The following is a 26,574-nucleotide window of genomic DNA, read 5'->3' on the forward strand; positions in this document are numbered from 1 at the left end:
GAGTAGAGGGACATAAATAAGAGTACACAGAGATGACAAACACTAAGAGAAAGGGATTGGCATGGACAGTGACAGAATGGCGAGGTAGGTGAAGAACTGAGGCACCGTGTCCTGGTGTGGAAGGAAGTGGGGCAAGTGTTCCAAGGGGATGAAAGGAAAGACGGGGAATGAGTTAAGATGCTATGTAGTCATAGCAACAAGAGCACTGGAGAGGCTCAACAAAGCATCCGATGATGGTGGTGGCAGTAGTGGTGGTAAAGTAGGGGAGAGGGGGAGGTCTGTAGTCACATCCCCAAAGCAGAAAAAATGAACAAAATCAAGCAAGTGGTAGGACAAACCTAGTGGAGAAACTGTCAGGAGAGACTGCATCAGCTGCCCAGCAAAGAGCACTTCACAGCATGGAGACAACTTCCCTTACTGGAGAAGCAAGAAGATACACACACGGCTATATGCTTGATGACCATCCAGACATTTTCTTAAAAAACAATTATAGTAACCAAAGGAGACAAAGATACCACAGTTCTGACACAAAGGACCAAAATGCTATCATTCTTAGTCACAGCCCTTAGTGCTTAGACAAGAGAGTTGAGGGGGAATTTTCTTTTTGCTTTAGGGAAAAGGAATGAAAAACTCACAGTGATTAAAAACATGGCAGGTTCTTAAAATAAATACTCCCCAGACCCAAAGCTAGGGCAGCAACTACGAGTCCAAATACTTTTGTTTCTGCTCGCCCCAACCCATCCCTCAAGCCACACCATAGCCAGCTCTTGCCCACCAAAGGTAATGACCCAATCACCATCCAGGCCCTGCTTTCCAGGACAGTGAGGTATTTATGTGACACACAAGGAATTCCTCTGAAACCTGATTTGTGAAGAAAAGAGAACTTCCAGGACCTCCACGACTGGAGAGATCTCAGATGGGCCTGTGTAGGGACCCCTGGGCCCAGCTCTACCTAAGTCAGCTTCTTCTTGTGAGAACAAGGTAGGCACTGGCAGATGAGCCCCTAATTAGTTCCAGGTGCAGGGTAGAGAGGGTGTAGAAAATAGTAAAAGAACCTAACCACGAGGCTCCATCAACCCCTACAGTGGTCACTTCGGAGAAGATCTCTCCCAGCTGAGATTAACAGGCATCTCAGGGTGTGCTTTGTAACACAAGGGTAGAAAATTTTCAGGGAAAAGAAAGACATAGACGGGACATTAGAGTTATTGAAAGAAGTGGCCCAGAGAATCCTAGCCACAGTGTAGTCCTACACATGGATCCTGGCAGGATGTATATGGGTGTTTCCTACTTCCACTCTCTGTGGTGAGAATGACCTAATTCAAAGGGGACTGATTGAAAGGCTCACAGGTACTTTATAAATACTTATTAGAGGGCCAGTGAACTTTGCTCAAAATGAGATCTAAACTCTGGAGCATTCAGATTTGGTGCAAAGGCTAAAACAGAGTAAGGAGCTAAATACCCACAAAAGGCAGTAATCCTGGTCCCTCGTCCCAATAGAGAGCCCAGAAAAACAGGCAGGGAGAGAAGAAGAGGGGACCCTAGAAGGCCAAAGTAAAGAGACCCCTGAGGCAAAGAACTGGATTTAAGGCAGGGGATGAGGAGGAGCTGCTGACTCCTCCCCAACAAAGAGATGAGGCAACAGGTCTCCAGAGCTGGAGGTCAGCAGAACTGGGGTAAAACTGGTGCAGGAAAAAAAGAAATGTCTAAGACTACAGGGCTGGTCGAAGTCTGCACATAGCTAGGTCTATACAGGAGTCTATATGCCATCTTTCATTGGGAAGGGTGGGAATGAAGGTCAGGCAGGTTCAAACAACAGGGGTCAGTAACTAGGGTCTCTCTGACCTCAGGGATCTATCCAGCCCCTCCACATAGGAGCTACTCAGGAAAGACACATTGCCACAGTCCTGATAAAGTGGTCAGAGGGTTTCCACCTTAGTTTGTTTGTGATCACACAGGACCATACAAACCAGAAATGGTAGATGAGGCAGATGGATATTTCCACATTAGGTTCAAGGTCTTTCTTTGCTCTCATATGTGGGGATGAGGAAAGAGGATTCTAAAAGCTAGAGGCAAATAGCACTGGCAGGAACATTCCTAACTCTGGACTGATAAGTAGGGTGAGGGGGTGGGCAGCAGAACAGCTGCTGGCCTAGAGGAATTTGGCACTGTGGCTCTCTGGAGTCAGATCTGGGCCCCCACCTCCACCTCCACCCCACGCCCCTGAAGAAACCCTGTCAGGGACCACTGGAGAGAATTTTTACAAGTAGAGGCTCAAGAGAGGGCTCAATCAGGAGGGCCCTGTGTCCTTTCAGAAGAGACTGCCATCTGGGGAAAGTCTGGGAAAAAGAGAGAGGCACAGATACTGCAAGGTCTGGAGTGATAAAAAGTGGGGGCCAGAATGACCCCTCCAGAATGAACCAGCAGAATGGCCTCTCCAGGTTCACATGGGGTAAAGGAAGAAAGATAGGAGGGTGAAGGGTAAGTTAATTCAAGTAAAAACAAAAACAAAAAACAAGAGCAAGAGGAAGAAGGGAGGCAGGAATGAGAACTAAGCCCTTCCCACCCTGCAAGAGCCCCCAGAGTCTCCCACTCTCCTGTTGTTGCACAATCACACTGAGGTCTCTGACTGCAGCCTCATGACAAATTTGTGCGACTTGGGATCCACGAATTCCTCGGAGAGTTTGAAGAACGGCACCTTCTTGGTGCTGACCACCAGGCTGAAGTCTTGGCGTTTTAAGAGGAAAACGATGCCATCTTTAAGCCCATTGGTCACTGGCTCCTCGCTCACCAATGTCCACTGTTTGGCCAGCCAGCGTTCTTTGTGGTACTGGATGGTGGGTCCAGCTGCCAAGTATCGCTCCAGAAAGGCCTGAGGGGAGGAAAAGGCACTGCCTAGGAATCACTCATATCCACCCACTGCCCTTCAACTCTGTGATGAGGATCTAAAACTTCTAAAGACAACCAACCTATCTCCAGGCTCACTATATGCCTATGAACGGGTACCTGTGGAGTACACCAGTTTCCAGCCTTTGCTCCATGGATGATGGCACCTCAGACGTGATGTGGAGCTCTGTCAAGTCAGGACTGGAACTCAGATCCTGACTCCCATCCTCCGCTCTTCTGTTCATACAAGGATATGACTTGGGAAAAACTTCCCTCATTCTTCCTTTCCTCAAGCCTACACATACGACTTACATGACTGGGGCCTTTCAGGGGAGAGAAGTAGGGGATGGAGGTGAAGTAAGATTAATGTGCAACATCTCTAGTTACCTGTTCACCAAGGATGGCTCAGGGAAAGCTGACAATGAACTGAGGAGTTTGGGTAAACATAAGCATAACCAAAAACCATCTGGTAGATGATTGTGAAGAGGCCAAGGGGTTAGGGATGGCACCTTGTATGGAAATTCCAACATTCTTATGAAGATGAGAAACAGGTCTCGGGCATCTTTCAAATAATTTAGGGTCCTCCTGTGTCTCACCCATTTATACCTTCACTCCATGCAAACAGGGTTGGTGGGGTTGGGATGAGAAAAGAGATTACAAGGAGGAAGTAGAGATGAAAACTAGAGAGGGATGAAGAGGGGAGATGTCAGAGAATAAGGAAAAGTGAAGGTAGAAGAAATCAGAGGGAAGAGGTAGGGTGCTAGGAGCATGGAACCTACCTTGGGCGTCATGTCGTGTGTGATACAGAATTCCAGGTGCTGCAGGATGCTCTCCATGGTGTGGTAAGGTTGCTGCTTGGTGGTCCGAAGGTATTTCTGCATAGCACGAGCCATGGATGCGAAGATGGCCTGGGCTGCCTCTCGGGGATCCATCACTTCCCTGGGGTTCTTCTGCTCTTCCTCCTGTAGCCGCTTAATGTGAGTGAAGGCCTCTTCCACTGCCACCACGAGCCTGGAGGATGGAAGGAGTCTGGACCACATACCCACTTCTCACCTCAACCCCTCCATCAACTCTGATTGCTGCAGCCCAAGCAGCAAGCGACTTACAAATTAAAATGTTAACAAGACATAATTCTCCATCCAAAATGGGGGAAAAGCAGGACAGTGGTGGCTCATGCCTGTAATCCTACATACTCAAGGGAACAGAGGCTCAGATCTGAGGATCATAGTTCAAAGCCAGCCCAAGAAGGGAAGTCTGTGAGGCTTTCTCTCCAATTAACCACTAGAAAACTGGAAGTGATAAAGCACTAGCTTTGAGAGGGGAAAAAAAGAAGAGCTCAGAGACAGAGCCCAAGCCTGAATTCAAGCCTCATGACTGACAAAAAGGAGAGAAATGTATAAGGTGACTATAATTCTAACACCAGGCAGGAATGTTCTATGAGGTAAGAATAAAGTGTGATGTACAGACAACATGTTAGGGGGGGAGGAATGGAAGCCAATTCATACTAAAAACACACAATCCAACACTAAATTTGTACAACACATACAGATCTTAAGAAAATCAAATACTACAGTAGATGAAGTAAAAGCAGGGACTATGACAGAGGGTATATAGAATAAAAGAAGAAGATAATTAATGAAATCCTCCACACTGGAGATCCCAAAACAAAATAAAAGCCACAAGGCCTAAAAGCCTGAAGTGAGAAGAGACCCACAGCCCAGTATCAAGAAATTCTAAGGCCTGGGACCTGCCTCAATGAGCTAAGAGGGTGGGGCTCAGAACTAAGTGTGTTTGAACTGTGTTCTCTTGTTTCTCTTAAGTTTCTTAACCAGATTCCTTGTGAAAGCATCTTTTGCCTTAGGTGAGCCAAAGAAAAAAGGTAAACAAGGTAATAAGGGTAAGAATGAGTGTCATCCCCCCCCCCACACACACACACAGAATGGCAGTGCATCATATGTGATTTTAAAAAAGGGCAGATGCCCAAGGAGTAAAAGCCATCATTGGTTTCCTTGCAACCAGGGCCATTTGTGAGACAAGCAGACTCATAAAATGAGCTGACTGTCCTTCTGGAAAGAGTAAGCTCAAGTAAGAGTTGTCTTCATTTCAGCCTGAGGTTGCAGGCAGATGGTCCAACAAGCCTGAACCCGACCCACGGAATGGGGAGATAATAAATGCGTTGTTTTACAGCTGCTGAGTCCATGGTAATCAGTCATGGTAGCACCGGGGAATGAACGTGCGTCCCTGTATCATCAGTGCTCATCTATTTCCAGCAGTTACAGGAGTCTCTTGGGCTTCCTCTCCCTCACTCATTCCACAGGCACCCCATATCCCATTCCACACTCACACCTCCGCTCCCTCAGGGACCCACCTGGCCCTCCGCTTGCGCACCCTGCGTTCATGCTCTGCCTCCTCATAGTAGTACTCGTTGTGGCTGTTGTCTCGTCGCCGGGCTGCAGCTGCAATCACAGCCCGAGACTGACCAGTGGAGTTATTGGTGCTGTTTTCTGCACAGGAGCAGGACAGAGGGGATGGTTACATCAGAGAGTGCCCTCTCTTTCTCCTCCAGGAGCTCTGGAGACAGAGCCTGACCTGTCCAGAGGTAGCTATCCCCACCTCCCAGCAATACCTCCCAGTCCCAGCCCTCCTGGCCACCACTGGGAGAGGCCACAGGAAAGCAACCAGGAGTCGGAAGGGCAGGAGTCCTGCACATATTCCTCCTGATTCAGGAGGTTCTGCAGCTCACAGAGCCAAAGGGCAGAGACCAGGGCTGATAAGACACGGAGGAGCCAGATCCGGGGACACACCAAAGCAAAAGGGGACAGTAGGTAGGATGAGCAGCTAAGACCAGCCACCTGAAGTCAAAGGAAATGACAGAACAGAGGGGGCTGGGACATAGGCTGGGGAAAAAAAAGGAAAAGCAAGGGGAAATGGGTGAGAGCCAAAGAGAGAGAAAGTAGCTTGGAGTCCTGCATGGGAAGAGGCCAGGAGGGGCGGAGGAGCAGGACCGCTCACCCTCTCCGAGAGAATACACCTTGAAGCCAGACACTTTCTTGGCCAGGACGGACTTGGGCAGGTTGAGGAGGGCAGGGTTGTAGACAGGGAAGTCATGGTAATACTTCTCCAGGATCCATACTGCCACGCGCTGGATGCTGTGGGGGAAGACGGTAGGAGGGGGAGGGAGGAGGGACAGACAAGGGGTGCAGGGGAAGGGACACATCAGGGCAGGTTGGCAGGGCTGGAGAGGACACATGACGAGGACAAGCTGCTTCCAGGAAGCCTGGCTCAAGCCTGACGTCTACTTACCAGGCTCCCAACCTTTCCCAGGGCAAGGCCTACTAGGCTTTAGGGAAAGAAGCCCAGGGAGAAAAGATATTGGACTGGAATCCCAGCTAAGGATCCCCTCCTCACCCTCTACTAGCATTCTCCAAGATTCTTGACAAGACCCAAGAGGTGCTATTCAGACTCCGTGCGAGGGAGTGGGCAGAGCAGAAGGCAACCAGCTCAGAAGTATGGGGACAGCTGACTTGTGCTCAGTTCTTCCTCTGGGGAATCCCCTCTCTGGCTAGCTCAGCACTGACCCTCAATCTACTCACACAAGAAGTTTGCTGTCTCCAAGAAAGAGCTAGAAAACCCCAGGTTCAAACTCCCCTCCCCAACTTCTTTCCCCTTTTGTCCATTCTCCTCTAAGATTACTGATCTCTATCGCTTTTCACTACCAATTCAAGTCCTATTAGAATCTTGCACATGACCTTCCTATTAAACAGCTAACATAATTGAAAACCTGCTATGTGCAAAGTGCTCAACCACCCAACCCTGCCAGCCCATCACATCCAGTCCCACCATTACACCTTACCCACTAAATCCTTTCCTGCCCCAGGCACCCATACCTGAGATGGCCAACATTGTAGAAGCGGCTGGCGCCGTCGGTAGAACGCACGACCTTGAGCGTGAACTGGGGCTGGAGCTGGCGCAGCTCTAGCAGGACCACCGCCAGATAGTGCACGAAGAGCAGCGCATCCACCAGCGACACAGCAAACTGCACCACGCCCTGGTAGCTGCGTTCTCGGGCATCCAAGATGCGGACACCATAGAAGAGCCAGTAGGAGACAACCAGCAGGAAGACAAGCACCATGAGCAGGGCACGAAGCACAAAGACGCGGGGCAGCGAGGCCTTGGGCCGGCGGAAGAACAGAGCCCAGCTGCCCAGCAGCAGGATGAGCAGCTTGAAGGCCACGGAGATGAAAAGGCCCTCGCAGGCTGTCCCACATGGCTCTAGCTCCTCCCGCCACAGTAATGGGGGAAGCAGCAGAAAAGCCAGTGGTGTGAGGAATGAGAGCAGGGCCAGAGTGGCCCCTGCCGCCACACCCAGGTGACGAGAGCAGTCCAAAGGGACACTGTCCTCCATGTCCTTGGCGATGCGTGTGAGGTCATCGTGGGAGATGCTGTGCTCAGAGGTGCCTGTGACTACTGTTGTTGTTTCCCCCCAGTTGTCGTCCTATAGGCAGGAAGAGACCACAGGGTGATGGAGGGTGTACGGATAGGAAAGAGGAGGAGGGGAGAGAAGACAGAACACAAGGGAAAGGAGAAGGAAGAAACAAGAATCAACCAATATGTAATTCCCAATTTATTTATTGAGCTACACTCTGTGCCCAAGGCTGGCCTCTGCATACATGGACATCTGAGATGGGGGCCCTTAGGGAGCTGTACAAGAATCAAAGACAAAAAGACCACACAAATAGCAATGACCCTTGGAAAAGAGGGCACAGGACAAATGCCAAGGGAGTTCTCCTGCAGTGACAGAGATCTAAGGGCAGACTCACCAGGCAAAACATGCTGGCTTCCAGGGAATGATGGGACCTAAGCTGACCCCTGGCAGCAAGTTGGACTGAATTAATGGTCTCCAGCCCCACCTGCACACATCCATATCACCCAGGGAGCTTGCAAAGGAAACCAATTATGCAAAGTAAGATTTGCTTGTCAACCTTTAAACAACAACGAAAAAAAAGCTCCCCAGATGATTCTAATGTTCACCCAAGATTGAGACTCCTGGAATTAAATTATTTTAAAGGGCTGGATGGCTAGCTACTCAAAATGTACCCTGTAGGCCATCATCTGGGAGCTTGTCAGAAATGCAGGTCCATTCTACATTTATTGAACCAGAATCTACATTTTAATCAGATCTGCATGAATTACTCAAACACTGACATTCTAGCTGGGCACTGGTGGCTCATGCAATCCTAGCTATTCAGGAGGCTGAGATCTGAGAATCATGGTTCAAAGCCAGCCTACACAGGAAAGTTCGTGAGACTTATCTCCAGTAAATCACCAGAAGACCAAAAGTAGCACCGTGGCTCAATGTGGTAGAGTTCTATCCTTGTGCAGAAAAGCTCCAAGACAGCACCTAATCCCTGAATTCAAGCTCTATGACTGACCAAAAAAAAAAGAAAAAAACACTGACATTCTAGAAGCACAATTTTAACGGCACTCCAGATGAAGCCCAAGGGGGAAAACATCACAAAGCTTCACGAGCTGCACTTCATGAAGTACAGAAGCTGGGTACTAGGAAGCCAGGACAGTGACACCAAAAGCAACAGGGTAGGGCTTGTGCAGGCCACAACTCAATGCAGGCTAAGCAATAAACACCTATCCTTCAGGCCGCTACTCCCCTAGAGAGTTCGGATGCAGGGAAAGACCTGACAAAACAGGACACCAGGGGAAACTGTGTGGGAGGGGAGTAAATAATCAGGGCAGGGCATGAGGAACAGTGGAGACTTGAGGTCACTGTGTACACTGGTGAAGCTAGCTCTACTGGGCAATCTGAGTTCCCACAGCACACAGGGTGTGAAAGCAGGAGGGTGGAACCTGAGGTTCTCAGGTATTCTGAGAGTGGGGTCTGCTCAAACTTTCTCCTCAGTGGCTAAAGGTTATCCCAGAAGAGCCCTTCAGTGCCCACATCCTTCACTCCTGGGAAAGCCAGGACATATGGAATTGTCCTAATATCATGAGGATTCCCTCTACAAGACTGAGACACCGGAGGTAGGGAGTGGAAGAGAGAGCCTGGCAGGGCCAGTAACTCAAGCGGTTGAGGAATCTCTTCTCTCAAAGATGGGAGAAGAAAGCGGATGTGCCAGCCACTTTTGGATCAAGGAACTGGATCTACTTCTCCCTCTACAATCCCCAAACATAGTGTCAATTCTTTCAAGAGGTTGGGCAGTTCAAGAACCCAAGAGGCAGGGAGGATTCACTGGTTAAAGTATCTGCCTTGTCAGTTCAAGGACATGAGCTCCAACCATTCTCATCGCCCTCCCCCCCAAAAAAGGTAAGCCAAACCTGTATACTCAGGAGGCTGAGATCTAGAGAACTGAAGTTCACAGTTAGCCTGGGATAGCATGTCCAAAATAACCAGCAAAAAACAGGGCTGAGGACCAAGAGTATAGTAGTAGAGTGCTTGCCTAGCACGCATGAAGCTCTGGGTTCGATTCCTTGGTACCACATACACAGAAAAAGCCAGAAGTTGTGGTGTGACTCAAGGGTAGCGTGCTAGCCTTGAGAAAGTTCAAAGTCAATGCCCAGGCCCTGAGTTCAAGTCCCAAGACTGTAAAAAAAAAAAAAAAAAAAAAGACAAAAAACTATACAGCTCTATACTACTCTTCCCACACCAACTGAAGGCTCAAAGAAAACTCAGTCGCCCACATGCCCCAGGCCCCACCCACCACCCCACTATCCACCTACTTCAGACTCTCAACCAGCCTAACTGGCTGGCATCAGCATCAGAGGAGCCCAGGGCAGTTTTCATTACACAGTCCACCCAGCCTGCTTCTCAAGATAAGGAAGAGGCTGCTGGCCCTGGAAGGTCTCCACTGAAATTCCACTGCAACCAAGGTTCTACCCTGGGTCACTAAAGTCACATAAGTATAACAAGATACCCCTGCCCAGGGAGACCCTTTCCTTCAGCTCGCTTACATGCCTAGTCTGGACCTCATTGTCTCTCTTATGCTTACCCGCTCATCCCCCCGGGTAGACTCGTTGTCCAGCAGGGGCTCTCCAGGAGCCTGGATTGTCACTGACTTGTCCCCACGGCTCCCATCTCGACTCTTAGAGCGATGTCTGTCTCGGCGGTCCCTGCAGCAAGAAGCCAGAGGAAGGCAAGGGGAAGAAGGTCAAGTTCTTTTCAGAATCATCCTGCCTTACCATCCCAACTTGTGCCCACCTCCCAAGTGGCCTCAACCCTCCCTCCATCCCCTGGGCCATGCCCACCTGTGCTTGCGGGAGCTGCGGGAGTGGCCCGACTTGTAGGAATAGCCCGAGTACTGGGACTCGGTGTCCATGGCGTCTGAACGCCTTGCCTTGTAGCGCTCCAGGGCCGCAGGCTGGGGCCTCTTGGGGGGCCCCACAGCCACCTCCTTCAACACCGGCTTCTTCAGGCCAAGAGGCACCTTCAGGAAGTCAACTGTGACCCTGAGGGACTCTATTTTGCTGGGCGGGTGGGCTTATCTCAGAGAAAATCAAGCGACGCTCCTGAGGAGAGGAGGCAGGTGGTCAGCGAAGGTGGAGGTGGCTGGGTAGAGGGGCCGCTGATGCGCCCTGTGGGTCAGGACAGAGAGAAGCCCATTCCCAAATGACAGCTGCCAGAAGCTCAGTCTACCTACTGCCTGAGAAGACTTCTGCTCAGGTTCCTGTTCTGCCCAATGCCCTGAATGCTAAGAATCCTCTCACCTGCAATGTACCCAGGGCTCAGGAATTGGGGAAAGGTCAGCATAGGTTCCCAGGGCGGACAGACTGCTCAGAATGACAAAAACATTGGCTCAGAGACAAGCTTGCTCCCTTTCCCCCATACTCTGACAAGCATGCAAGAAGATAGGAGATAAGGGAGGGAGTATTGATAGTATAGTAGGGGTGGGAGTAAAAGACAAGTAAAATGATTTTCAAAAAGCCCAAAGTCCAGGCCGGGAGTTTGGCCTAGTGGTAGAGTGTTTGCCTAGCATGCATGAAGACCCGGGTTCGATTCCTTGTTACCACATACTTAGAAAAAGGCCGGAAGTGGAGCTGGCAAAAAAAAAAAAAAAGCCCAAAGTCCTAGAATAACAAAGACATAAGTGTATCTGGCTGTTTCATCTACATTCACCTCTAACTCTGCAGGGCACATGCTCCTTCCTCCTCTCCCCAAGGCCCACTCATCACCCCTGCAAGCCCAGCCTCACCCCCTCCCATGAGCCTCAGCTACTCTAGCACCCAATGTTACCTTCCCCCCTCCAACCCAACCCCACGAATAGTCAGGCACTGGACACTCACTTCCAACCTAACTCAAACTTTATAAAGAGTTGATGCATCAGCCAGGCGCAGTGGCTCATACCTAGCTACTCAGGAGGCTGAGATCTGAAGATCATGGTTCAAAGCCAGCCCAGGCACTAAAGTCCCTGACATTCTTTTTTTTTTTTTTTTTTTTACTTTATTTATTTATTTTTTTTTTTGCCAGTCCTGGGCTTGAGCTCAGGGCCTGAGCACTGTCCTTGGACTTTCTCAAGGCTAGCACTCTACCACTTGAGCCTCAGCACCACTTCCAGTTTTGTTTTGTTTTTTCCCTATGTATGTGGTACCGAGGAATTGAACCCAGATCCTCATGCATGCTAGGCAAGCACTTTAACCACTAGGCCAATCTCCCGGCCCAGTCCCTGACATTCTTATCTCCAATTAACCACCAGAAAACTGAAAATAGTGCTGTGGCTCAAGGGGTAGGGTAGCCTTGAGCTGAACAGCTCAGGGACAACGCCCAGATCCAGAGTTCAAGTCCCACAAAGGAGGATTAAAAAAAAAAAGAGTTGATGAATCAAATCTTTATAAAGCACCTTCTTCTATGAACCCCATACTTTTCTAGGCACAGTGTAAACAGTGCTGTGACAGACTATGAGTTTATGCTCTTTGAGGAGATGTACAATGAATAAGCAGATAAATATAAATGAGCATGTCAGCATGAGAGGAAAAGAACAGGAAACTAAAAAACAATTATGCAGAGCTACTTTAAACTGAGCATTCTGGAAAATCTGAGAAAATGACAACTGAGTAGAGACCTAAGGGAGCAAAGAAAATCCCTGAACAGTAGAACCACACAAATGCCACAGAAGGACAGCAGAGCCAGAATTGAGGAACAGGAGAAGTAGGTGGAACCAGAGCCAGCCAGGGGCCAAGTAAAATGCTCAGGTTGTATTCTAAGACAATGAGAAGCCTACTTTATCTATGTAGATATGGACTGGGAAAAGATACAAGTAGAAATAGATAAGTAAGGATATCATATAGTAGTGAAGACTTGGCTAGGGGTAGAGGCACAGAAAAGGTGAGAGATGATCATGTTTGTGATATCATGTAAGTGATAAAATCAACAGGACCTGAAGAAGGGAGAAGGAGGTAGCCAGAAAGATTCCCTGCCAGTGGGGCAATGGTGTATGCCTGCCATCCTAGCAATAGGAGGCAGATTAAAAGAATAAAGATTTGACAACAGCCTAGGCAAAAAGTTAGCAGAGTCAATCTCGGCAATAAGCTGGTTGTCAAAGTCAAGGTAGGAAAATCAAGATCTGAGGCTAGATCCAGGCCAAAAATTCAAGATGTGTCTGAAAACTAACCAAAAAACACAAAAAGGAAAACTGGAGGTGTGGCTCAAGTGGTAGAGTAACTCTCCTCCCCCCTCCGCCCCCACACACATACCACAAACAGAAGGGACCTAGGAACTCCCAAAATGAGCATGTGTGTGTCTAGAGGAAAAGGAGCAGGTGAGATTAAGGTGAGACCCTAAGAGCAAGAGGCCAGAACAGGGGGGGTCTAGGGAAGCCAAGAAGGGTTCTGACAGGAGATAAACAAAATCAACTGCCACTGAGAGGTCTGTTATGTGAAGGGCTAAAATAGACTGGCTTTGTATAGCTACCTTTTCTCCAATGACTCTAAACCATCAGCAACCCGAGAATAATAGGGTGAGTGGTACATATTTGTAACTGATACCCCTTAGTAAATGAATATGCCTGCCTGACTGTCCTGGAAACTGTGCATGCAAAGAAAATAAAAGCCATGGGAAATTCATTTACTTCTCTTCCTACCAATCATCTAGAGGCAATCCATGTATGGGCCAGTGTGTCTGTCAATATTGTGATGTCAAGGCAAGTGTGGGGTACAGATAAACTTAGGGAAAGACAAACCTCAACCCCACTCTAAAACTCTCTGAAGCCCCTGCCCAGTTACCCTGCTAAACCCCCTCCCTTATTTGTAAATTATATGTTAGTCTTCTTCCTCTCCCCTCTGCTGAGAACCTATCCTACTGGTTTACTCCTCCATGTGGCTTAGACATCACACCTGGACCACTTTCAATGTGGTTCCAACTTATTCCTGCTAGTCTCTTCTTACAAACTGAACTTTGTCAGGAGGCTGAAAGACAATAAGCCTATTACAAAGTGAGTGGTGGTAAGTAGAGGGGCAAGGAAATGCTGTGTTTGGATTAGGATCCATACACAGATTCTAGTATCCTCACCTCCATTTCCTTGCCCTTGCCCTGAATACCCACATCGACCAGCTGCCAACAACAAAAAAGCTGGGATTAGGGCTCAAAGATCTAGATTTAAAACCTAACTCCTCCACTGACTAGCTGGGTGACCACGATCAAGTTTCTCAGCTTCACTATACTTGTAACCTGGTAGAGTCCTCATTAAAATGGAGATGATAATGAATGATACCTCTTTTAGAGGGTTGTATAAAGATCATGGGAGTGAAAGAAGTGTTTTCATAAACTGCACAGCTAGTAATCAGTTAAGCAATTAAGCTAGCTCTAGCTCCTAGATCGCTCATATCCCAATCCCCTGACACTTCTTCTGAAACTAGGGAATGCGATGGTATAAATAAATCTGGCTGTTTGTATCACTAAATAAAGTAACACATGTATACATCCCAACTAGAATCACCACTTCAAACACACTCAGAGATAGTACATTGAAGCCACTTGGTTTTCCCTACAGATAAATTTCAAGCCAGACAGGGTACCAGTCTCCTCCCAAGCCTTTGTTCTAAGCTGCTCGCCCTAGAGCTCTCTACTTTCCCACCCAGCTACTTATTAAAGACCCAACGCAGACCCTGCATCACTAGCCAGGGTGCCCTACATACATTAACGTGCATTCTCCCTCTACCCACTCAACAAAGAAGCCACAAACGAACCAACTGCTGAGGCCCTGGCCTGCTGTCCCTAGGAGTACCCCAGGGAACAAATCTTAGCATTGGAGAGGCTTGAGGGAGGGCTAGGGGGTGAGCAAAGAGGGGCAGAAGTTCCCCTCACTTAATCAGTCTCAGGAATCGGGTTTGGAGGGTCTCCAGGGTGGGCAGCATTCCCAGGGAAGAGAGTTGGGGGAGGGGTAACTGGATGAGATCAACAAGTGGAAATGTCAGAAGGATGACGAGACCAGAGAGAAGTCCTGACTTGGCACAGGGAAGGGAGCTGTGCTGAGCTGGGGGGCAAAGGGTGGGAGGCTGTAAAAAAGGAGGAACATCCCATTGCTTTTACTTCACCCTGGTCCCCCAAGACATAAACGCTCAGTCCCTTCTGCTTCAAACCCAGCCATGGATTATGTGGGGTTAAAAGGAGGCCAGAGAGGAGAGAGGGAGAGAAGAGAAAGTCAGGCACAAAAAGGAGACCCTGCTCCCCTCCAAAGGCCTTTCAGAAATAAAATTAATGGAATGTGTCTCAGTATCATCCCAAGGGGACTGAGGGGGAGGGCTAGGGGGGAATGTGGGGGCTTTTGTCCCGGCTGCCCAGTTTCTCCCACATTGATCACCATGGCAACGAAACCCCCCTGTTGCCTAGGAGATGGCAGCCGGGTCCTGGAACCCATACCCAGCATCCAAAGCAAAGGAGGTTATGGAGGTGGGGGGATAGGGACAGAGAAGGAGAGAATGGGGTTTCTCCTCCAGCAGCCCCAGCTTTTGTCTGAGCTATGGATCAGGTTTCTTCAGGAAACAATTGAAGGTCTCTAGAAAAAAATACACTGAACCCCAGCAAGAGGCAGAGGGAGCAAAGCCCTAGGGTATGTGTGCAAGTTAAGGGAGAAGGGAGAAGAGAGGTGGCCAAAACACAGACCAGGATGGACTGACCCTTCCCCATTCTCCACTCACAGGAGCAGCTCAGGCAGCAGGGCACTGAACACAAACCCAGATACTCCATGCGTGCTGTGAGTGGGTGGATTGTGAATGGCCACTGCTGTAGCCTTGGCCCAGGTAACCTAGTCCCTGCCACTTCAAACCTGGGCTGGGGAAATGAGAAAGAGGATGGTGAAGATGGGGCCCAGAAAACCACTGTTACAGCCAGGGTGACTCAGCCAGAGAAGAAAAGACAGACAAGAGACAGAACACAAAAACACATCTTAAAAAGGCACTGCTTGCTCCTCACCTGGAGAGAGGACCAGGCCAGTGAGATAGAGACTCTTAGGTTTCATTCTGAAGGAAGAAGACAGAAAAGAGGACAAGAAGCTAAAAGCTCTCCTCTGACAGAGGCAGATCTCTGACAAGCCTTTGTCCTCTCCCCAGGAGAGACTGAGGAAGGACGGTTCCATCGGAACATGGGCATGGGCATGATTACCTCCTCAAGACCTTCGGAAATGGACCCTGGCCCATCACAGACCTCTAAATGCTACACAGCAGTCTGGATCATGGGTATGCCCCGTACCCTTTCTGCACTACAGCCCATGAAGTAGGATACACATGTGGCACTCTCCCTGTGGCTCCTAATCTTCACCTCACAGCCCAGGGCTCAAGAATATCAATATAAGTTTTGCTCAAAGTGCCGGGTACCCAACTATGAGGGAAGGTATGAGGCAAGAAGCAAGCCAGATGTCCAAACATCCAGCCCACTGTCCAGACAACTAGGTACCCACCCATAGACAAAGCACCACAAAGGCAGAAGAGCAACTAGCATGAAGCCCAGCTGAGATTCCAGAGCTCTGGGGTACCACTTCATGGCCCTGGTTTTCTTTCTTTGTCACCCTGCTGTCCGAGCTTCACAGATATGCCCCATCTTGGCAGCCCTGGCAGACGATGGAGGGAAGAAACTCGAGGTTTTTGGTTTCAGGAGCATGCAGACATGTAACATGGCTTCCAGAGGAGAGAAGAGAAAAGAAGGTGCTGGAACCCTTCTCACCCCCTTCTCAGTAAGTTCAAACACCATGCCGAAAAATGCCTTAAAGATACAACCCTAAGCTTTACAGATTAAAAAATAAATAAAAATAAAAAAGTGGGCCGGGGGCCGGGAGTTTGGCCGAGTGGTTAAAGTGCTTGCCTAGCATGCATGAAGACTCGGGTTCGATTCCTTGGTACCACATACATAGAAAAAAGCCGGAAGTGGTGCTGAGACTCAAGTGGTAGAGCTCTAGCCTTGAGGAAAACCCAAGGATAGTGCTCAGACCCTGAGTTGAGTCCCCAGGACTGGCAATAAATAAATAAATAAATAAATAAATAAATAAATAAATAAATAAATAAAATAAAATAAAGTTAGGCCCAGATAAGGAATGTAGCCAGCCCGTAGGTAGAGTTCCCTCAATAACCCTTTTGGGCCTCCTATTGTTAGAAAGAGCTTACTAACACTGGCTCTAAGGCATGCTCTTCTTGGTAGGGGTCCCGTTTCTACACAAGTCTCCTTTGGACTGTAGGTCTTTAACACTAAGAAGGACAGGAAAAGAAATTTGCAGACTGTAGCCCTATACCTTCCTCTCACCATGACCCAGGGTCAGAGACTAAACAGGGTATGCCAAGGCAGGTAAGACCAAAGAGCCCTCTCCCCAGAAAGGGAGGCTTCTGTACTTAGCCAGCTCCCATTCTCATGACTAAGAATCTAGATGTTCTCTTATTTATCCCATTCTGCCTTGGGCATAGACAAGCCATCCATCCTAAGAGGCCCATGATGGGTTTTTCCTACCATAAAAATAAGGTACAGAACAGCCAAGGGACAACCCTAAGCCCTATACCATAAATGGAATCAAGAATTTACTTTACTCTTAAAAGACCCCCGTGGCCCTGGGTGACAGTGCTGCTCAGGCCAAAGCGAACAGCTGGATCACAGTGGGCTGAGTGGGAATAGGCAGGCCCATGGAGCACAGGAGCTGGCACCAGGTGCCCCACCCCCGCGCTGGTAACCAGCACTCTCCCAGGGCAGCCCAGACATGAGCTCACCATCCTCACAGCCTTAGGGTGAGGGTAGGATCCTTTCCTCACCCAGCAGAATAGAAGGGGAGGGGCCAGGTTGGGTCCACCCAGTCATCTCTGCACCCAGAATAACTCAGCATCCAATCAGCATACAGGAGCATGCAGGGGAGGGGTCCAGGCAGGGGACTGGCTCCTGCCAGGATACCTGAGCTTGATGCTACCTGGACAGGTGAAAGAAAGCCATAGCCACTCCCTTCTCCATCTACTTTCTTATTTTCCCTTAGTCTAAAGCAAGGAAGGAAAGTGGGTACCCCAAAACACCAACACACATACACAGCCACCTACATTTGTATTCCCCCTCTGAAACCTGGAATGGCTCCTGCCTGCCCCACCCAGCTCCACCCACCCTGGCTAGGCAGGTTCTGTAGAGACCTGCTCTGCTTTCTCTAGCACCCCTGCCCCCATGCAAGCTCTCAGAAATTCCCTGCCCCCAACCTAACACACGTACACACACATACACATACATACACACACACACACACACACACACACACACACACACCGTTCATAACATCTCATTCCCCAATCTCCCCCAGACTCATTTAGTCAGACTTGAGGGCCAGAAAGAGCTGTGAGTAATCCCTTTGGCACTTGTCCCAGGAGGAACCAGAGAAGAAACAGGACACAACGCTTGTGAGAAGGTAACCAGGGCTTTGAGATGTCTGATGTTCTATTTAATTTTCACCTGGGGGAGGCCCCATAATCCCCACCTACAGGGCTTTAAACTGCTCCCTGTCTTGACTGAAAAAGAGAACTGACTGGCCCTTCTCTGTCCAAGAGTTGAGCTGGAGAAGAAGCAAGAAGGAAAACAGGTCTGCAAGGGTCCTGGAGCAGAAGGAAGGTGGACAGTGGGAAGTGAGTAAGCAGAGCAGATCTACAGGACATCCTCCTTACAATCAAGCAAACGCCTCCCATCCTCATCACCTGCTGTCCAATGTAGGCCCCCAAAGTCCCTGACCCCAAAACACCTCAAAAGCAGCTCGCCAGGCCCCTGCCTCAAGGCACAGAAGGTGGAAGGCAGCTATTTAGGAAGGGGAAGTTGGCCAATCTTAGGCTGACTGTGGATAGGGAAAGTGAGGCGTGGGGAAAGATTGTGGGGGAGGAACAACATATGGGACACTGTCAGGACTGTCTGGGGAAGCAGTAGAGTGAGCCTCGGGTGTGAGACACAGTGTGATGGGGGGCAGGGGGGTGTTAATAAGGATGGAAGACGTGAGTTTCCCCATACAACCTTCTACCTCATCCCAGGGCCTCCAATCAGCTACTCTTCTCTATAATACAGAGGAAGCTGAAGAGCCCAAGTAGAAACTAGCCTCTACCATCTCGAAAACCAACCCAACCCCATCTCACCAAGGTTTTCACACTTTCTGAGGATTCTCAGTGCTATCCCCCCCTCATCTCTTCTATCTACCACTTCCATTCCTAGAGTAAAGCGGCGACAAAATATGTGTTTCTGTTCACACTCAGTTGTTTTTTAAGTTACTGGATCACACCTCAAACTTAGCACCTGTTCACGCCTCCCTCCTATCCCTCTTACCCTAAAAAAGTCACTCTGGTTTCCAGCCAAACTGGGGAATCCAGGTACTGGTGACAGCAGAGTCTCAGGGATACTATTAGGGTGATTCAAGAAAACCATACAGTGAATGAGGGCCAGGCACCTAGGATCATAAGACCCCATGAGCTATGGTAATTTGTTACTCCCTTCCCATGACTCTTACCCCAAACAGAGGCCCCAAACAGGAGAAAGGGAGACTTCTGCCAAAGGATTAGAAAGCATTCTTCCTAGAGGAGAGGGGGCTCCCCAATCTGGCTCCCACCATCAGGAGCAGGCTTTTCTACTTCCCTAGCTGTTTGGATTCATGTCTGCTATTTAGAGGGTTGGGGACTTATTCATGCCCAAGATTAAAGACAACTATTTAGGATGAGGCAGTAGAAAGGTGGCATACAAGCCTATAATCCCAGTATTCATAGGCTGAGGTAGAAGGATCACCCGTTTCAGGCAAGCCTCTGCTATATAAGAAGATCCTGCCTCAAAACTAAAAAGATGGAGAAATCCAGGGCCTAGTGACTCTGGATCTGTTATCCTAACTACTCAGGAGGCTAAAATCTAGAGAACTGAGGTGAAGCCACTGACGGCAGCAAAGTCCTCAAGATCCCATCTCCAAAATTACCAGCAAAAAGATAGGTTGGAGGTGTAGCTCAAGTAGTATTGTGCTGGTCTAGCAAGCTGGCGGCCTTGAGTTCAATCCCTGGTACTAGCCAAAAAAAAAAAAAAAGGCAACAATGAGCAACAGATTTAACTGAAATGAAAACTGGGGAAAGTAAGCCAGGAACCACTGGCTTATACTTGTGATCCTAGCTACTCTGGAAGCTGAGATCTGAAGGCTAAGACCTGAAGCCAGCCCAGGGCAGAAAAGTCATTGAGATGAGATTCTGATCTTCACTTAATTACCAAAAACAAACCCCCAAAACATCAACAACTAGAAGTAGAGCTGAAGCTCAAGTGGTCCAGTGCTAGCCTTTAAGAAAAAAGCTAAGGGGCCCGGAGCATAGCCTAGTGTTAGAGTGCTTGCCTAGCATGCATGAAACCCTGGGTCCGATTCTTGGTACCACACACACAGAAAAGGCCAGAAGTGGTGCTGTGGCTCAAGTGGTAGAGTGCTAGCCTTGAGAAAGCCCAAAGATAGTGTCCAGGCACTGAGTTCAAGCCCTGGGACTGGCAGAAAGAAAGAAAAGAAAAAAGCCAAGAGATGGCACTCAGGCCCTGAGTTCAAGTTCCAATACATACATACACACACACACACACACACACACACACACACACACACACTAAGCTAAGCTAAGCTAAGCTAAATGCTGGTGGCTCACACCTGTAATCCTTTCTACTCAGGATGCTGAGATCTGAGGACTGCAGTTCCAAACCAGCCTAAACAGGAAAGTCTGAGAGACTTTTATCTCCAATTAAGGACCAGAAAACTGGAAGTGGAGCTGGGGCTCAAAGTGTAGAGTTCTAGTGTTAAATAAAGACAGCTCGGGGACAGCACCCAAGCACCAAGTGCAGGTCTCAAGACTGACTAAAAAAAGGAAAGAAAAACAAAAAAGTAGGAGGTAGGAAAAGGTGCTGAGAAGAGCTTTATCGTGTGTGATTGTTGTTCTTAATGTACTATGTTATTTCTCTTCTCTTTTTTTGCCCTTATGGTTAATCTCATATTGTTACTGTATCTGACTTGTATATACGTTTATTTGTTTATTTGAAATAGGAAAGGGAAGAGAGGAAAACAAGATGATTGGGTGAGGGTAGGGGGAAGGGAACAAAAACATCAGAGGGGATATCAATGTGTGGAAGTAATGCACCTACTAACTGACAAGCATAACTGTAACCCTTCTATACATTATCCCAACAATAAAAAAATAAAAAAGTAGGAAAAGGTGATGAGAAGAGTCTGAAGTCCAATGGATGTGGCACAGCCTTTTAATGAGCTACGTTATATTTTTAATGAGTTGCTTACCTTCTCTAAACATTAGTTTTCCTATCTGCAAAATGGAAATTCTTGGGGCCAGGAGTTTGGCCTAGTGGTAGAGTGCTTGCCTAGCATGCCCAAAGACTCGGGGTCAGTTCTTTGGTACCACATACATAGAAAAAAGCTGGAAGTGGTGCTGTGGCTCAAGCGGTAGGACACTATCCTTGAAGAAAACCCAAGGACAAGTGCTCAGGCCCTGAGTTCAGTCACCAGGACTGGCAAAAAAAAAAAAAAAAAAAAAAAAAAAGGAATTCTTTTCAAATATCAGAGAACCTGGCATACAACAGATAACAGATGCTCAGTAAATATTACCCCACCTCTTTCTCCTTTAGGGGGTGCATAGCCACTGTTCCCATCATCTCACTGTGAGAAGATCCCACCCAGAATAAGATGGAATCACCTTTGGGTGCAGAGTCGGCTCCTCCCTAACTTGGACCTCATCCAGGTACTAAGGGAACAGCCAAAACCCCTCCTCCCACACTGCTTCTTTCCTCAGGGGTTTCTGGAACCCCTGGCCTCTCTCCTTTCCTCCTTTTCTCTCCGCCTCCTCACAGTGAGACTGGGCCTGGACTCCAATCACCTCCTACTCTCCTCTAGGCTCTCAGGCCCCAGCTGTGTGTGGAGTAGCAAGGGAAGAGGCCCCAAGCTTCCATACCACCCCAACCCCTAGTTTCTTCCCACTCTCCCCTCTCACTGCCGCACCCTGATTACCAGGATAGCCTCTGCTCTGCTGATTCTAAGCTTGCTTCTCCCAACCCCATTCCCAGCTGTCTTGACTGTAATTACCAACTTTGCCAGGGGCATCAGACAAGCCCCACAACACCTCCTTTCCAAAGGGCCCCACCTGCTTGGTACCAGACAGAGTGGAGGGAGCTGATGCAAAGATTCTCCTAGACCCAGGTGACAGAGGGTGGCCCAAGGCAGAACACCAAGAGATAGGGAAGAGAAGGGGAAAGGTTCAGGGGACAGATAACATATGAACAGGATTTACTCCCAGGTCTTTCCTTCACCTGCGGCCAAAAAAAATCTCATTATGCACAGGATTACCTGCCTGTAAATGGTATGAGGAGAAATTTCTGGTCAGCTCACAGGGCAAAGAAGTTGCTGGGAAGAACAACAGGAAGGAGAGGAATGCACAGGGTAGAGAGAGTACAATGGAGGGAGCCGAGAGGACAGATGAGAACAGAGGGGGAAAAATGTTTTAAATCTTGAGAAGCAGTAATAATCTCCCAGGCGCTTCTCTCCCCCACACCTCCACCTCCATCAACCCCAGAGGACAAGGAAGGAAAGGGATCATTAACTTTGTTTTATAGCCAAGGAAACTAAGGCCAAATCCCAACTTTAAGATCTGGCCTTACCAAACATTAGGCTCCTGCCTTCTCCTATCTACTCACCTTCTACCAGAAAGTCACTCCTCAGTCCCCTTCTCATCTTCCTAATTGTCCTTTAAAGACTGAGAGTTTGGCCTAGTGGTAGAGTGCTTGCCTAGCATGCACGAAGACCTGTGTTCAATTCCTCAGTACCACATACATAGAAAAAAGCCGGAAATGGTGCTGAGGCTAAAGTGGTAGAGCCCTAGCCTTGAGAAAGTCCAAGGATAGTGCTTAGGCCCTGAGCTCAAGCCCAGCACTGGCAAAAAAACAAAATTAGCTACGCTATATTCATACAAGGGACTATTACTCAGCCATAAAAAGGAATGGGATACTGATTCTTGCTACAACCTGGATGAAAACTGAAAGCATTATGCTAAACTTGAAAGCTAAGCACAAGAAGATTACATGTTATGATTCTATTGCTATGAAATAACCAGAAGTGATAACCACATAGAAACAGAATAGAGACTGGTGTTTGCCAGGGATTTTAGAAGGGGAAACTGGAAGTAAGAGGGTAATAAATCCAGAATTCTTTGGGGGGTTAGGTTAAAAAAAAAGATTTAGAGCTAGATAGAGAAAGTTGTACAACATTGTGAATGGACTCCATCCCACTGAATTATTCACTTTACAATGGTTAAACTCATGCTGTGTAAACTTCACCTAAATTTTTAAAACTCTAGCTACATCTCCAGGAGCCTTCCCTGATATCACCACCACCCCCCCACCCAGAGCCAATCATACTTCTTCTATGCTCCAGTGGTGTCCAGAACACACCTCCACACAACACCACTCACTACAGGGAATGGACATGTTCATGCATGTCTCCCCTCTGAAAGCCTGTCTTATTCGTCCCTCCATCCCCTGTGCTTCCCACAGCACCTGGCAGATAGTGGGCAATGCCTAGCACGGTCTTCCAGAAAAGAGCAACACCAAAGACAGCTCCCCTTATGGCAGCCAACAATCACAATCTCAGCTAACCTGTACTAAGCACTGAGCAACATGCTTTCTCCACATTACTTCATTTGATCCTCATAAATCTAAGTTTCTTATTAAATGCATTTAACAGGTGAGGCTTCAAAAAGTTATCTATTCTGTCTCAGGTCCTAGAATGAGAAGGAAAGCAGAGTCAGAACAAACTGAAAGAAGGGAAGGAGGAAGCCAGTAGGGAGACCTGAGATTTCTGGTAGATGACTCTGTCTGGGCTTGGAAGATGGTATCCTAAACCACCTCAGAGGCTGAGAAAACTTGCCTAAAGTTGCACTGCTATTATATCCTAACTCCAACCAGCTCTGACTCCACCCTTTGCCTCATAGGGTGAGGAGCTGTAGTGGGAAGGATAAGCAAAGAAACAATAGTCCCTAAAACTCAGAAGGGATGAGAGGAGAGAGTCCTAGATCTCTTCCCACAGGTGAGCAGATAAAAAGATGTAGAAGAATTTGATGAAGCAGAAGGAAGACACGCCTCAGAAGTAAGAGGTCTGCCCCGGAAGAATTAGAGGAAATAGAAGGCAGGAGCAAGACAATGGGGAAGGAGGGGCCGATGTGACCACTGGTGCCCGATCTGGAAGTACTTTTTTAAATGACACTTCCTATTGTCTGACCAAAATTCCTCCTCTGTGGAAAGCCCCCACCAGTACAATATGTCGTGCATACAGGGGGTGTATACATAGCAAACAGGGTACACCTTAGACATAGTGCCTTGCTGAGAGCCTTAACATCAGATGAGTGTCCAGCTTGGGAGAATCATGCATTCAAAAAAAAAAATCTGACCTTTCCTTATTCTACTCCTATCCCTACTTCTAACATTTCCCAGCCCTGACCACTCTCATTCTCAGGCCTCAGGAAGGGTCGGGACCCCTGAGGGCTAACGAGGGAACATTCCAATTGTCCATTAGAGACTAACATTCCAATTGCAATTGCCCAGAGACCCTAATAGGCATGTGCAACTGCAGTCTCCACTCAAAACCGGGTGTCTCCACCCAACCTCTGGTAGGAAGAGGGAAATGACAGAGTCTGCAGCTGGGGAACAAACCTCCTGTCCTAAAGGAAGAGGTTAGCAATCCCTTCTCCAAAATAGAAGGACAAGTGGAAGGAGAAAGGAAATAGATGCTGTGAGGGAGACTGGTATCCTCTTGTGTCTATCCCTCTACCACGATGATGAATACAGAGCCCCATTCCCCACACACAAACGACAGTCCTCTGGCCAGCTTAGCCCTGGCCCCATATCCAATCCCAGACCAACAGTGCATCTCACTAGGGAAAACAGAAAGAATGCGTTAATGCACACAGACACACTTGCACAAACTCCCAGACACATCCATGCCACCTTCTCAACTCTTCTGTTGCTTGCTGTGTCTTATCCCTCCAGATGTACTTCTTCCTCTTTCCTCCAACCTACATCAAAATCCAGACTAGGGGCTCTTAAGCAGCAATCGCCAAGGTGGTTTTCCAAGAGTGTGTGTGGCCTTAGAGATGTGAAACCCAGCAAGCTGCATCTCCCAGCACTAGATCCCAACCTTTGAGGTGGGGGGCAGTTACTCTTATTTAGTATCTCTGATTCCTTCAAACCCCACCCCCCCATACACACCATACCTCTAGGACTACAAGAGCCCCAAACCTCCCCATTTCCTTTTCCTACAAAATATACCTTCCTCTTGAAAACCCTCTCCCGAAACAGTCACCTCCTAAGACAGCCCATTCCCTCCCACCTGTAATTCTCAAATACTCAAGACACTATCCTTGAACCCAGGCAGGACCCATCCCAGAAGGTTCAGCATCGCATACAGCCTTCCCTATGGGCTTTCTGACACACTCAGATACACACACCCCACCTATGGCAGACATACACACGCTGACACTCATCAACACAAGAGAACACAGATTCACGCATACCCAGCCCCACTACATGTGTGAGCACACACGGGTACACACACGCGCGTGCATACACACACATCGAATCACACATATCCCATTTTCCTGTTATAAACCCACCTTCCTTAATACCTACCCACCTTCTTCCTAAAAACCCCCACCTTCACACACACACACACAACACACTGCTGAATACACTCATAAATACATATCCAAACACACAGCAAATGCGTGGTCAGCCTGTTCCGTGGCCATGAACACATTCAAGCACAGAAAAACACCTACATATCCAAATCCAGGGCCCACCTGCAAGAACACATAGCACGTCAACGCGTGCGTGCGTACACACACACACACACACACACACACACAAAGACTCGTGCCTGCTGATCCTCCAGCGAGCCTTTAAAACTCACTAACGCAGAACCCGAGGTCCTGGGGGCGGGGGGGGGGGGGGTAAATGGGAGTGGAAGGAGATGTAGGCGCCGGTTAGCCCCCTGGACCCACACACACAGTGGCGGGGTCTTCCACCGCCAACCGCGTCCTCGGGCTGCACACACACACACACACCTCCACTGCACAGCCTCGATGCATACCTGCCCCGGCCCTCCCCGCTCTCCTGAGGTGTGCATGCATCCTTGAACACCTGGATTCCAGTACCTCCAGAGCCGACCCTCCGCCGCCACTGCCCCAGCTCCAGCGCACGCTCCCGGTCCCCGGCTTCCACCGGATCTCCTGGGATCATTGAGGCCCCCCGCTCGGGCCCGGGGCCCAGGAAAGTCCCCGGCTCTCCAGGCCTGGGCTCCGCCCCTTCCCCACGCACCCCTTTCCCTCTGAAGTTGGGGGGTCCTCCGCTGTGCGGTGGGAGAACCGACCGGAAAGGGGTGTTTTCGAGCCCCCTCCCCCAGAAGCCTCCCGCTTGCTCCAGGGCCGGGCACCCCCGGCCCCTCGCATGACTGCCCTCCTTTTTTTTTCTTTTTGCTGCCCTTTTCTTCCTTCCTTTTTATTTTTCTTATGCTTTCTTTTCTGGTTTTCTTTCTTTTTTTTTTAACAAACTTTCCCCGCGCCCCCGCGGCCCAGCACTCACCCGCCGCCGCGAGCTGCCGGGTGGGCTCCGCCGCAGGCGCGCAGCTCGGCCCGGCCCGGCGCCTTTGTATCCGCAGCGCTCCGGGGTCGCTCCGAACTCCGCGCTCCGGGACGCGCGGCGCGGGCGGTGGGGGGTGTCGAGGGGGGCTCCCGAGTCCGCTCACCCCGCGCTCCGTCCCACACCGCTGGCCTCTTCCCCCTCGAGGCCCCAGGGGCAGGGGGCCGGGGGGCACTGGAGGACGCTCAGGCTCCCATGGCGGGACCAAAGATCAAGGAATCAACGAGGAGGAATCAGATCGCGAGCCGGCGGCCCAGGCGGGGGGGCGGGGGGAGGGAGGAGGGGACGGGCGGGGGGCGGGGGATCGCGCGCTCCCGGGGCCGCCTCCCGGCTGTTCCCGCAGCCGCCGCCCCTCCCGCCGCCACGTCCATTGTCTGCGGCCGGGCTCTTCCTGGACTTGCCTCTCCCCCAGCCCCTGCGCCTTGGGATGGCCGGGTGGACCTCTCGGATCCTGGGAATCTGTACGGGGCTGCGACCCTGCCCCCCCCCCGCTCGGTGGGCCGGGGGCTGCCAGAACTATTGGCCTTGGCCCGGCCTGCAACCCCTCCTGGAGCTGTCTC

The 26,574-nt window shown here is 49.4% G+C and overlaps 1 protein-coding gene across 1 annotated transcript; it reads right to left on the reverse strand.

Moving 5' to 3' along the window:
- Window positions 1-26,239, reverse strand: Vangl2 (VANGL planar cell polarity protein 2). Its single transcript, XM_090340661.1, has 8 exons — window positions 25,958-26,239; window positions 10,141-10,401; window positions 9,885-10,005; window positions 6,771-7,378; window positions 5,896-6,032; window positions 5,252-5,387; window positions 3,663-3,894; window positions 1-2,869 (listed from the first exon to the last, which is right to left on the reverse strand). The coding sequence occupies exons 2-8, from the start codon at window positions 10,209-10,211 to the stop codon at window positions 2,609-2,611; spliced, it is 1,566 nt and encodes a 521-aa protein (XP_090196787.1). The 5' UTR covers window positions 10,212-10,401; window positions 25,958-26,239; the 3' UTR covers window positions 1-2,608.
- Between the last annotated feature and the right edge of the window lie 335 nt (window positions 26,240-26,574).

Source organism: Megascapheus bottae, chromosome 10 (genome assembly GCF_031878675.1).
Source record: "Megascapheus bottae isolate mThoBot1 chromosome 10, mThoBot2.hap1, whole genome shotgun sequence".
Classification (NCBI taxonomy): domain Eukaryota; kingdom Metazoa; phylum Chordata; class Mammalia; order Rodentia; family Geomyidae; genus Megascapheus; species Megascapheus bottae.